The sequence below is a fragment of the Electrophorus electricus genome, chromosome 4, assembly GCF_041902795.1.
Source record: "Electrophorus electricus isolate QZ-2024a chromosome 4, ASM4190279v1, whole genome shotgun sequence".
NCBI classification, from domain to species: domain Eukaryota; kingdom Metazoa; phylum Chordata; class Actinopteri; order Gymnotiformes; family Gymnotidae; genus Electrophorus; species Electrophorus electricus.
The window spans coordinates 31,443,471-31,457,282 of record NC_137500.1 but is presented as its reverse complement, the minus strand read 5'-3'; the positions used below and the strand labels follow the sequence as shown (position 1 = coordinate 31,457,282).

The following is a 13,812-nucleotide window of genomic DNA, read 5'->3' as shown; positions in this document are numbered from 1 at the left end:
TATTAATTTCAGAAAAACCAAGTCCACCAGAAAAGCTTGGTGTAACAGAGGTCACAAAAGACAGTGTCTCCCTTGCTTGGAGTAAACCTGAGCATGATGGAGGTAGTAAGATTACCAATTACCAGGTTGATGCACTGGAGAAAGGACAGCAGAAGTGGATAAAGTGTGGTGTCACCAAATCAATGCACTTTGTTGTCTATGGCTTGCGAGAAAATGCTGAATACTTCTTCAGAGTTTGTGCTGAAAACCATGCTGGACTTAGTGACCCTAAAGACATGGTTATGCCAGTGCTTGTTAAAGATCAACTAGGTAAGCTATTTATTATCATATTTGTCTTCAATATTTGATTTATTGATTTTGAATAGTAAATCATCTGATGGGAATTTTTGCTTTTCTGTATTAACAGAGGCTCCCGAGATTAACATGAAGAACTTCCAACGTAATACTGTCTATGTAAAGGCAGGGTCAAACCTTAAGGTTGAGATTCCTCTTACGGGAAAACCACTGCCAAAGGTCTCTCTCTCGAAGAGTGATCAGATTCTGAAATCAACCATGAGGTTCAATTCGGAAGTAACTCCCGAATCCCTTATCATCACTTTACGAGAGAGTGTTGCTCATGATGCAGGAAGATATGACATTACTGCGTCCAACTCAAGTGGAACCACCAAGTCCTTTATTAATATTGTTGTGCTAGACAGACCAAGTCTACCTCTTGGGCCTGTTGAGATTTGTGATACCACAGAAGACAGTTTAAGTCTGAAGTGGCTCCCTCCTGCTTATGATGGTGGTAGCCCAATAACAAACTACATTGTCCTAAAACGAGAAACAACTACTGCAAACTGGATTGAAGTTTCATCTGCAGTTGCAAGATGCACAATCAAGATTATGAAACTGACTACAGGAGTTGAGTATCAGTTCAGAATCAGGGCTGAAAATCGTTTTGGAATCAGTGACCACATTGATTCATCACCTGTCACAGTCAATCTCCCATATAGTAAGTAACTATTTTTGTATCAGTATTATTCATTTTTATTAGACTGCACCACAATAACAAACAAATATCTGTTTCACCTTGTTTCAGCAATTCCTGATGCACCTCCAACACCATGGGTATCTGGTGTCACTAGAGAAAGTATTACTGTTAATTGGAAGGAGCCTTCCTCTAATGGAGGAAGCCATGTGTTTGGATACCATCTTCAAATGAAAGACAAGAACAGTATTATGTGGAAGAAGTTCAACAAAACTGTGATCCGTGCCACACATTGCAAAGTGACAAATGTCAGTCCTGGCCTCATCTATGAGTTCAAGGTTGCAGCAGAAAATGCAGCTGGCACTGGTCCATTCAGCAAAATTTCAGATGCTGTTCTGGCAATTGATGCATGTGGTAAGAATATATTACAAAGTGAATTGTTCAATGTAAAAAAACCCAGACAGACCATAGGAAACTATCATTATAATTTTGTATTTTTGCACTGCTTTTTTAGAACCTCCAACTGATGTTCGTGTCACTGATGTCACAAAGAGTTCAATCAGCCTTGCCTGGCAGAAACCATCATATGATGGAGGCAGCAAACTGACTGGGTACATCATTGAGAAAAAAGATAGTCCAAAAGACAGATGGTCAAAAGTTAATCTGACCAATGTTTCAGACACCAAGTTCACTGTGTCAGGTCTGACACAAGATGAATCTTATGAATTTAGAGTATTAGCCAAGAATGCAGTTGGCTCCATCAGTAACCCTTCAGCTATTGTTGGCCCAGTTACATGTGTGGATACCTATGGTGCCCCTGAAATTGAACTTCCTCAGGAATATCTTGATGTGCTAAAATACAAAGCAGGAGAGGCAGTTCAGCTGAAAGTTGGTATTATTGCTAAACCTCATCCAACTATTGAATGGTACAAAGAGGGAAAAGAGCTGGAGTCTGGAGCTCAGATAATAATTTCAAATGCCGCTGATTCTACGTGCATATCAGTCAAGGATGCCACACGTTTGAACACTGGAACATATGAACTGAAGGTCAGGAACTCCTTGGGCTCAGCTTATGCTGCCATTAGAGTACTCATTCAAGGTGTGTTCCTCACTACCCTTTGAATTCCATATTACTGAAAGAAATTTTTTTTTTGTGTATTATATATTTTAATGTGTACTTGCTTATCTCTGTTAGACAAACCTGGACCCCCTGTGGGAGAGATTCAGTTTAAGAAAATTACAGCAGACACTATAACCATCATGTGGGATCCTCCAGCTGATGAGGGTGGTGCAATGGTCACCCACTACATTGTGGAAAAACGTGAGAGTAGCAGAATTATGTGGTCCGTAATCTCTGAGAAACTGGAGGACTGCATTGTGTCTGTTCCAAGACTGATCAAAGGCAATGAGTACATCTTCCGTGTCCGTGGGGTGAATAAATATGGCATTGGAGATCCTTTAGAATCTGAGCCTGTTGTTGCGCAAAATGCCTTTGGTAAATAATTTTTCAATTATTGCTAAATGTTTTAATATATTTACCTTTAAATATATTTACATGTTTAATTATTTAAATGTAATGCTGATTTAAATGTTTTTGATGTTTGTATTATGTTTTATGCAGTACCTCCAAGTCAACCATCCAAACCTCAGGTCACTATGATCACACGATCAACAATGACTGTGGTATGGGAACGGCCAAGCCTTGATGGTGGCAGTGATATTGATGGATACTATCTGGAGAAAAGAGAAAAGAAGAGTCTTCAATGGTTCAAGGTTATTAAAGATCCGATTCGTGATACTAGGCAGAAAGTCAGCAGTCTCACTGAGGGAAATGAATATCAGTATCGTGTCTGTGCAATTAATAAAGCTGGAACAGGTCAATACTCTGATGCATCCATCTTCTATAGAGCACATGATCCTATTGGTAAGATCATTTGTACTATGTGTGTTCATTATGAAACATTATTAATGATTTTCTTAGTATAGCCGTAACACATCAATTTCTCTGTTGTTTTATAATTTAAAATATGTTCTTACAAATAATTTCAGATCCACCAAGTGAACCAACAAAACTTAAAGTTGTTGATTCAACTAAGACATCAATTACCCTTGGATGGGTGAAACCTGTATATGATGGTGGCAGTGAGATCACTAGCTATGTAGTTGAGCAGATGAAGGCTGATGACAAAGAATGGGTTACTATTAGCTCTAAAGGTGAAGTAAGAACCACTGAGTATGTGGTGTCCCATTTGAAACCTGGAGTGTACTACTATTTACGCGTTTCTGCTGTTAACTGTGCTGGAACTGGACGTGCAATTGAAATGATTCAGCCAGTACAAGCAAAGGATATTTTAGGTTTGTACTGATAAAACTACCAATAACATTTCAGAATATGTTCATACTTGGTGGTTATAATTCTAAACAAACTATTTCTGTCTGATATCCACAGAGGAAGCTGATGTTGATCTTGATATTTCAATGTCAACTCAGTATACAGTAAAGGCTGGAAGAGATGTGGAAATAATGATTCCTCTCAAGGGCAGACCAGCACCCAATGTTACATGGAGGAGGGGAGACAGGAATATTAGTGGTGATGCGAAATATACCATTAATAACACAGAATATTCAACAACACTTATCATTCCAAAGGTCACTCGGGATGATTCAGGCAAATACCTTCTTGAAATTGAAAATGGAGTTGGTGAGCCAAAAACAATTTCTATATCTGTAAAGGTATTAGACTCACCATCTGCTTGCAATAAGTTGGTTGTGAAAAATGTAACACGTGGAAAACTCACTCTGAGCTGGGAACCTCCTCTTATCGATGGTGGTGCTCCAATTACCAATTATATAATTGAGAAGAAGGATGCTAAAATGAAGGCTTATTCTATAGTTACAGCAGAATGTTCCAACACATCATACAAGGTCGAAGGTCTCTCTGAAGAGATAGCTTACTTCTTCCGGGTATCTGCTGAAAATGAAAATGGTATTGGTGATACTTGTGAAACCTCTGAACCTGTTAGAGCAACTGAGACTCCTGGTGCTGTAAAGAACCTTGTCATGTTTGACTCAACTAACACGTCGGTATCTTTGGCTTGGACAAAGCCTGATCATGATGGTGGCAGCCACATTTCTGAATATATCATTGAAAAGAAAACAAAAGAGGAGGATACATGGAGTGTTTGTGGCACCTGCAGATGCTTCAAGTATGAGCTAACACATCTTAAAGAACTCTCTGAGGTTTTCTTCAGAGTGTATGCCAAAAATGAGAAAGGTCGCAGTGACTTCTCTCAAATTGGACCTATTACTGTGAAGGAATTCCTCATCCCACCTGAGGCTAACCTTATTGACTACCCTAGTGGTGAATTAAGTGTCCGCATTGGACAAAATGTGAACATTGAATTACCATACAAAGGCAAACCCAAGCCAACAATTCAGTGGATGAAAGATGATTTCCCACTGAAGGAAAGTGAACAAATTCGCTTTAGACAAACAGACAATAAAGCTAGTCTGATTGTGAGAAACACAGGAAAGGAGAATGCTGGAAAATATACCTTAGTTCTTGACAATAAACTTGTCAAGAACTTCTTTGACATCAAGGTTATCACTCTTGGGCCACCATCTGCACCAGTGGGCCCCATCCAGTTTGATGAAATCAAAGCTCAGAGCATCATTATTTCATGGAATGTGCCACAGGAAGATGGTGGTGGAGAAATCACCTGCTACAGTGTGGAGAAACGTGAGACTTCTCAAGCAGCTTGGAAAATGGTTTGTTCAAGTGTGGTCAGGACCACATTCAAAATACCCAACTTAGTTAAGGGCACTGAGTATCAATTCAGAGTGCGTGCAGAGAACAAATATGGAGTGAGCGAGCCTCTAACCTCATCAGATGTTGTTGCCCAGCACCAATACAAGCCACCAGGCCCACCAGGAAAGCCTGTCGTATTTAACGTTACAAGTGATGGCATGACAGTTTCATGGGATGCTCCAAGCTTTGATGGTGGTTCTCCAGTTACCGGCTACCATCTTGAGAAGAAAGACAGAAACAGCCTTCTTTGGATGAAAGTGAATTCCACTGTCATCTCTGGCAGAGAATACAGAGTGATTGGTCTCATTGAAGGCCTGGAATATTCATTCAGAGTGTATGCTCAGAACAATGCTGGGATGAGTCCAGTTAGTGAACAAAGCAAGCACAAACTTGCAATTTCTCCTGTTGGTGAGTTTCAAGTTTTATGTTCACATATTAAACTCTAACAACTACACAAGTTAATATCAATATTGGCAAACTAATTCCTATGTGTTTAATTATTTAGATCCTCCTGGCACACCTAATTGTATTGATGTTACAAGAGATTCCGTCACACTCCAGTGGGAACCACCCAAACGTGATGGAGGCAGTAAGATTGTGGCATACAGTGTTGAGAGGCGCCAAGGAAGAGCTCGCTGGCTAAGATGCAATTTTATTGATATTAGTGAATGCCAGTTCACAGTAACAGGCCTTGCTTGTGGTGATCGCTTTGAATTCAGAGTAATTGCCAGGAATGCTGTTGGAACGGTCAGTCCACCATCACAGTCATCTGGCTACATTATGACCAAGGATGAAAGTGGTATGTTTCATAATATAATTAGATGCATAAAGCTTTGAATTGGTGTGCATTAGTTTGAATATTGGTCTATATGTGTTGTGATAACAAATAGCCAAATATTTGTTCTCATTCTTTAGTTATTCCTGAGATTCGGTTCAGTGCTGAAAAAACTCTGACCATCAAGGCTGGAGAAAACATCAAGCTGAGTTGCAATATTAGTGGGCGACCTGTACCTCAAGTTACATGGTATAAGGATGGAAAAGAACTTGATAAAATGCTTGTTGATATTACAACTGTCATTGGATCAAGCTCATTGTTCATTAGAGATGCTGATCGTGAAAATCGTGGAGTTTACACCATTGAAGCCAAGAATAGCTCTGGAACAAAGAAAGAGGATGTTCTTGTCAGAGTTCAAGGTTTGTAATATTTAAAAATTCTTAGTCTTCACTTGAAAACTCAGTGAAGTATAGTGAACTGATTATATTTATGTCGAACTCAGATACCCCTGGTCCACCCGAGGGCCCACTTCGCTTTACAAATATCTCTGCTGACAAGGCAAGTCTTTGGTGGAGTCCTCCAGAAAATGATGGATGTGCAGCTATCACGCATTATGTGATTGAAAAGCGTGAAACCTCACGCATTACCTGGGCACTTGTTACATCCAAGTGTGAAGATTGCTCTTTCACAACCACAAGCTTGATTAAGGGCAATGAATATCAGTTCCGTGTTTCTGCTGTCAACAAGTTTGGTGTTGGTAAACCACTGGAATCTGATTCAATTGTTGCTAAAATGCAATACAGTAAGTATTACAATCTTACAATCTTGCACAATTGTGTCCAAAAGATATTACACCAAATTTTCAATGTAATATCTGATTTTATTGCTTTTATTGCTTTACAGCTGTACCAGATGCTCCAGGTACACCTGACTGCACTCATGTGACAGGAAACAGCATCACCCTATGCTGGACAAGACCAAGATTTGATGGTGGAAATGAGATCAAGCACTATATACTTGAAAGAAGAGAGAAGAAAAGCTTAAGATGGGTAAAGGTTTCAGCAAAGAGACCAATCACTGAGCTCAGGCACAGAGTTACAAACTTGACTGAAGGAAATGAATATGAATTCCATGTTATGGCTGAAAATGGTGCTGGTGTTGGACCTCCAAGTGGCACCTCCAGATTATTTAAGTGCAGAGAACCTACAAGTGTGCCTAGTGCACCAACAGTGGTGAAAGTAATTGACTCAACAAAGACATCTGTTACACTGGAATGGACCAAACCTGTCTTTGATGGTGGTTTGCCTATCATTGGTTACATGATTGAAATGTGCAAGGCAAGCCTTGAGGAATGGCACAGAGTTAACAGCCAGACTTGTCTCCATACCCAGTACACAGTTATAGAATTGGAGCCAGGGGAAGAGTACAAATTCCGTGTATGTGCTGTCAATGGTGCCGGAAAGGGAGAGACAACTGAGATTCCAAATGCAGTGCAAGCAGTTGACAGACTAACATCACCAGAGATTGACATTGGTGCAGATTTCAAACAGACACATGTTGTGAGGAGTGGAGGAACAGTTACTCTCCACATTCCTTTCCGTGGAAAACCTGCTCCTCTAGCTACATGGACAAAGGCAGATGGAGACCTTGGTGTGATGGTGGATATTAATACAACAGACACATTCAGCACTTTGACAATTGAAAATTGCACTAGATATGATGCAGGCAAATACACACTTTCTCTTGAAAACAACAGTGGTCGTAAATCTATTACATTAACAGTAAAAGTACTGGACACACCTGGACCACCAGGTCCTCTGTCATTTAAGGATGTGACAAGAGGAGCTCTGACGCTCATGTGGGATGCTCCATCCAGTGATGGAGGTTCCCGCATTCATCATTACATTGTCGAGAAACGGGAGGCAAGTCGACTGACTTGGCAAGAAGTCAGTCTCAAGTGTACTCGTCAGATTCTCAGGGTGACTAACCTTGATACTGGTGTAGCATACGTTTTCAGAGTCATAGCTGAAAATCAGTATGGTCAAGGTGAGCCTTATGAAATGTCGGAGCCAATTATTGCCACTGAAGAACCTGCACCACCTAAAAGACTGGATATTATTGATACTACATCTTCAACAGCTACCTTAGTATGGATGAAACCTGAACATGATGGTGGAAGTCGAATCACAGGCTACATTGTTGAAACCAGAAAGAAAGGTTCTGATCACTGGATTGTTGGTGGTCAAACTAAGTCTTTGAAGATGATTCTTGAAGGATTGGTTGAAAACACAGAATATGAATTCCGTGTCAAGGCCCAGAATGACACTGGAGTCAGTTATCCAAGAGATGCTCTCACTTCTGTCATTATCAAAGAACCTCGCATTGAGCCAACTGCTGACCTTAGTGGCATCAACAAACAACTTATTACCTGTAAAACTGGTAATTCCTTTACTATTGATATCCCTATTAGTGGTAGACCAGCTCCAAAAGTAACATGGAAGCTTGAGGAGATGAAACTCAAGGAAACCGATAGGGTTTCCATCAAAACGACCAAAGACAGAACTACGTTGTTGGTTAAAGATGCCAAGAGAGGTGACAGTGGAAAGTATTACCTGACTCTGGAGAATGCTGCGGGGGCAAAGACATTCACCATCACTGTAATTGTCTTTGGAAGACCTAGCCCACCAAGTGGTCCATTTGAAATTTCAGGAGTAACCTCAGAGTCCTGTGTGTTGACATGGTCAGAGCCTACTGATGATGGTGGAACAGACATCACTAACTATATAGTTGAGAAACGTGAATCTGGTCAAACCTCTTGGCAGGTTGTGAACTCAAGCGTGAAACGCCCAACCATCAAAGTGACACATTTGACGAAATACATGGAATATACTTTCCGTGTCTGTGCAGAGAACAAGTTTGGTGTTAGTAAGCCAATTGAGTCAGAAGCCATTGTTGCTGAACATCCATTCAGTAAGTGGAATTGATAGTTAATTTTATATAAAATATTCTTTTGAAATCTTACATAAAGCATAACAATTATTTATTTTTTCTAGTCCCACCAAGTCCACCAACTCGTCCAGATGTGGTGTCTGTATCTGCTAATGCCATTTCTATTAAATGGGATGTGCCGTATCATGATGGTGGAAGCAAGGTGACTGGATATTGGATTGAAAAGAAAGAGCGTAACACCATTTTATGGGTGCGGGAAAACAAGATCCCATGCCTTGAGTGTCACTACAAGGTCTCTAGTCTTATTGAAGGACTTGAATATCAGTTCAGAGTGTATGCAATGAACATTGCAGGTCTTAGCAAAGCCAGTGAAGCTTCAAGACCAGTGCTGGCTTTGAATCCTGTTGGTATGTATTAACTTGACATTTTTATTTTGTTTTCTTTTATTGGAATCATTGTATTAATTAATAGCACATTATTTACAGACTGACTGACCCCTTTTCTTTTAGACCCACCTGGTAAACCAGAGGTTTATGACATTACAAGATCCTCAGTTTCTATCAGATGGTCTGAACCACTTAATGATGGTGGCAGCAAGATTGTTGGCTATGTAGTTGAACGCAAGGCATCCTCAGATGATGATGAAACTCGCTGGTTGAAGTGTAACTACACTACTATTACAGACAACTTCTTTATAATAACATCTCTTGAAGAGGGAGTGGTGTATGAATTCCGTGTCATTGCCAGAAATGGTGCAGGCGTCCATAGTATGCCATCTGAATCAACAGGATTCGTTACATGCAAAGATGAATACAGTAAGTTGTTTGTTACAGAAAATATTTGAATATATATTGGATGTAAGAAAACACTTATTGTTCTAATACCCACATTTTTTAAACCTTTTTCAGCACCACCAAAGGCTGAGTTAGACAGCAAGCTTGTGGGTGAAATAGTCACTATTAGGGCTGGATCTGACCTCGTTCTTGATGCTGCAATTGGTGGTAAACCTGAGCCCAAGGTCTTCTGGTCCAAGGGTGAGAAGGAGTTGGAGCTTGGTGACAAATACTCACTAACATACACCAGCAAAAGAGCTATGGCAATCATCAAATCATGTGACAGAAATGATACTGGAAAATATATATTGACTGTTAAGAATGCCAGTGGAACCAAGGTGGCAGCTGTCAGTGTTAAAGTCCTTGGTAAGAAAATAATAAATCATACAATTACTAAAACAAAGTATATATCACTAAAACAAGGATATTGCAGATTTTAAATATCTCATGAATCTTCTCTTTAATTACAGATACCCCTGGACCTCCAGAGGGTAAAATCACAATCAGCAGGGTCACAGAGGAAAAATGCACAGTTTCTTGGAAAATGCCCATTGAGGATGGAGGAGACACTGTCACTCATTACATTGTGGACAGGCGTGAGACCAGTAGACTCAATTGGGTTGTGATGGAAACTGAATGCAAGACCCTGTCTTGTGTTAGCACAAAACTCATTAAGAACAATGAATATATCTTCCGTGTCAGAGGTGTTAATAAATATGGACCTGGTGTACCACTGGAGTCTGAACCAGTTATTGCAAGAAATGCATATAGTAAGTACTGTATTGCAATTAATAGTTAATAATGATTTGCAAATGAACTTCAGAAACAAGGACATTATTACTCATGCTTGTTCTCTGTATAATAGTGATCCCAACACCGCCTGGTGCACCAGAAATTGCTGCTGCTGGAAAGCAACATGTCATCATTGAATGGCTGAAGCCAGAGAGTGATGGTGGAAGTGAAATCAAAAACTACCTTGTGGATAAACGCGAGAAGAGTAGTGTGAGATGGACAAGAGTGAACAAAACTTTCACAATCTATGACACAAGACTCAAGATTATGGGTCTCTTAGAAGGAAGTGAATACCAATTCCGTGTTGCAGCTGTTAATGCTGCTGGCACTAGCTTACCAAGTGATGCATCTGAATATGTCCTTTGCAGGGAGCCAACATGTGAGTAACTGTAGAACTTACTGTTTAAGCACATCATGAGGCTCATTACAATACTTAACATTATTCGCTTTTCAAATACACAGCAGAGTAAATGTGATCTATTCTTTTTATAGATACCCCTGCTCCTCCATCAATTCCTCGTATAACAGATTCTACCAAACACAGCCTAACAATGTCATGGACCAGACCTATGTATGACGGTGGTTCAGATGTCACGGGCTATGTAATTGAGATTCTGGAGGAGGGAACTGAACAGTGGTATAGAGCCACTCAGAAGATTCTGACCACCACTGAGTATACTGCAGCTGGTCTGACAAGCAACAAAAAATATAGCTTCAGAGTAGCTGCAGTGAATGCAATGGGCACAGGAGAGTTCAGTCAAGGGACTGTGGAGACTGCACCTTCAGAGAGAATTGGTAAATTCATTCAAGCTTGGACATATTTTATTTTTACATTGCTGTTAAAACACACTAGGATGTTTCCTTTGATGCAGATTGAGCATAGTGAAGTTTTTGGAGAACCCCTAGTGCTAGACTAATTTATTCAAGGATGACTTAAACTGTTGCCAGGAACTGTTGCCAGTATTTTTAATGCTAATGACCTGCAGATTAGAAAAATAAATGTTTTTTTTTCCTCAGAAATTCCTGATATTGAATTACCTGAAGATCTGAAGAAGACAGTTTGCCTGAGGGCTGGTAGCACTCTGCATCTAAATGCACTCATACTTGGAAGACCAATGCCAGTTGTTACTTGGAGAAAAACTGGCATTGACCTCCAGTCCCGTGGATACATTGACACAACAGAAAGCACCACCGTTTTGACAGTGGAGAAGGTGCACCGTTATGATGCCGGCAAATACACAATTGAGGCAGAAAATCCATCTGGAAAGAAGACTGTTACAATTCTTGTCAAGATTTATGGTGAGATAATAGGTTTACTTCCAGAACAATTTTGAATTAAATAAAACTGGCAATTATAGATAGTAACAATAAAAACTATTGCTATGTTTTGCAGATACTCCTGGACCCTGTGGTGCAGTCAAAGTCAAAGATTACACTAAAGAATCGGTTGTCATTACATGGGATGTTCCCACTGTTGATGGAGGGGCTCCTATAAACAACTACATTATTGAAAAGCGTGAAGCATCAATGAAATCTTACAAAACCGTGACAAATGAATGCAAGAAGACCTTGTATAGAATTACTGGATTAGAGGAAGGAATTCGATACTTCTTTAGAGTGTTGCCTGAGAACATATATGGTATTGGAGAACCTTGTGAAATCAGTGATTCAGTATTGGTATGTGAAGTTCCATCTGTTCCTCAAGATTTGCAAGTGATTGATGTTACAAAGTCCACTGTTACTCTTGGATGGGAGAAACCACTTCACGATGGAGGCAGCAGACTTACTAACTACATTATTGAAGCATGCAAGACAGGAACAGACAGATGGATTAATATTGCTAATGTGAAGGCATCAGCGTCACAGCATACAATAGCTTCTCTGAATGAGAATGAGCAATATATGTTCAGAATCAGAGCAGAGAATACCAGAGGCCTTAGTGAGCCCAGAGACCTGATGTCCCCTGTAACTATTCAAGAACAGAGAGGTAGGACATTTTTAGACAATATTTAAAATGGTACTATGAAAGTACACACTGTAAATTACATAAATATATTTGTTTGATATAACTGTCATTGTTGTTCACTCTACAGTTATGCCGAAGATTGATCTGGCTGGTATGCCACTAAAGATCATCAATGTGCCCGCTGGTAGGCCAATTGTGCTTGACATTCCAATCAAAGGAAGACCACCACCAACTTGCTCATGGTTCTTTGGAGGTGTTAAGATGAAGGACACACTTGACCGTATCAAGATTGAGACAACTGTCAAATACACTAAACTGACAGTTCGTGAAACCACAATTGACGACACTGGTGATTATACACTAGAAGTAAAGAATGACATGGGAATAGCTACAGAAATCATTAAAGTCATCATTCTTGGTGAGAATAATTTTATTTCTTCATTCAAGTTAATTGTTAAGGTGTATAACTTAAAACATCTGAATCTGACTAAATGTATTTCCTTGCAGATAAACCTGGGGTGCCTGTTGGACCTATGAGAATTGATGAAGTTGATGCAACATCTGTTACATGTAGCTGGAATGCACCAGAAAAGGATGGAGGTGCCAATATAAGTGGTTATGTTGTTGAGCAGCGTGATGCTCATCGTCCTGGATGGTTGCCTATTTCTGAATCTGTCACAAGGCTTGCATTCAAATTCAGTAGACTGACTGAAGGAATGGAATATGTGTTCCGTGTGGCTGCAACAAATCGCTTTGGCGTTGGTGCATTCCTTCAATCTGAAGTTGTTGAGTGCAAGAGTGCCAAAAGTAAGTTCTTAAAGTAAATATGAGATAGAGATCAAATAATTATTTGAACATAATAGTAGCATATTAATTCATCTTCTGTTCATTTACAGCTATTCCTAATGCACCAAGCATACCTGAAATATTTGATGTGTCTCATGATGGCATGACACTTACATGGAGACCACCAGAAGATGATGGTGGTTCTTCAATCGCTGGCTATATCATTGAGCGTAAAGAAGCTGGATCTGACAGATGGGTGCGCATTAATAAAAATCCAGTGACAATGACAAGATACAGATCAACAGGACTTGTTGAAGGTCTTGAATATGAGTACAGAGTAACAGCTATTAATTCTAGAGGCACTGGCAAACCAAGTTTGAGCTCTAAACCAGTGATTGCAATGGATCCTATCGGTATGTATAAAATAATAATTATAGTGTGTTCACATATGTGTTAAACATTGAGACAAACATTAAATAAAAAAAATCACAATGTGCTCATTTAAAATATTTTTTATTTCAACTCAAATAGAACCTCCTGGGATACCACTGAATCCGAGAGTCACAGATACCACCAGGACATCTGTGTCACTGGCATGGTCTCCCCCAGAAGAAGAAGGAGGTGCCACCATTATTGGTTACCTGATTGAGATGCAGAAGGTTGACCAGGTCGAATGGACCAAATGCAATACAACACCAACAAAAATTTGTGAATACACACTAACACATATGCCACAGGGTGCTGAGTACAGATTCCGTGTGATGGCGTGCAATGCTGGTGGACCTGGAGAACCAGCTGAAATACCAGGAGTGATTAAGGTCACAGAAATGCTTGGTGAGAATCATAACATTTTATGCTAACACTTTTCTTTGTGCCTAGCTATTGATATCTCTAGGTTCCTATTTTGCTGTCCATGTTCCTTAACATAATGAA

The 13,812-nt window shown here is 39.8% G+C and overlaps 1 protein-coding gene across 29 annotated transcripts in view; it reads left to right on the top strand.

Annotated features, from left to right (window-relative positions):
- ttn.2 (titin, tandem duplicate 2) overlaps positions 1–13,812 on the top strand; it is a 162,119-nt gene that overhangs the window by 136,548 nt on the left and 11,759 nt on the right. For all 29 annotated transcript variants that reach the window (XM_081713292.1, XM_081713286.1, XM_081713282.1 and 26 more), the window contains 24 exons: positions 13–309; positions 407–994; positions 1,082–1,384; positions 1,485–2,069; positions 2,166–2,465; positions 2,592–2,894; positions 3,020–3,325; positions 3,420–5,186; positions 5,284–5,577; positions 5,694–5,972; positions 6,056–6,355; positions 6,457–8,523; positions 8,607–8,909; positions 9,012–9,317; positions 9,411–9,701; positions 9,806–10,105; positions 10,201–10,506; positions 10,620–10,922; positions 11,145–11,426; positions 11,521–12,114; positions 12,221–12,511; positions 12,601–12,900; positions 12,990–13,292; positions 13,411–13,713. In XM_081713292.1, the coding sequence (XP_081569418.1) occupies positions 13–309; positions 407–994; positions 1,082–1,384; positions 1,485–2,069; positions 2,166–2,465; positions 2,592–2,894; positions 3,020–3,325; positions 3,420–5,186; positions 5,284–5,577; positions 5,694–5,972; positions 6,056–6,355; positions 6,457–8,523; positions 8,607–8,909; positions 9,012–9,317; positions 9,411–9,701; positions 9,806–10,105; positions 10,201–10,506; positions 10,620–10,922; positions 11,145–11,426; positions 11,521–12,114; positions 12,221–12,511; positions 12,601–12,900; positions 12,990–13,292; positions 13,411–13,713 (11,271 nt within the window). The remainder of the gene's footprint in view (positions 1–12; positions 310–406; positions 995–1,081; positions 1,385–1,484; positions 2,070–2,165; positions 2,466–2,591; positions 2,895–3,019; positions 3,326–3,419; positions 5,187–5,283; positions 5,578–5,693; positions 5,973–6,055; positions 6,356–6,456; positions 8,524–8,606; positions 8,910–9,011; positions 9,318–9,410; positions 9,702–9,805; positions 10,106–10,200; positions 10,507–10,619; positions 10,923–11,144; positions 11,427–11,520; positions 12,115–12,220; positions 12,512–12,600; positions 12,901–12,989; positions 13,293–13,410; positions 13,714–13,812) is intronic.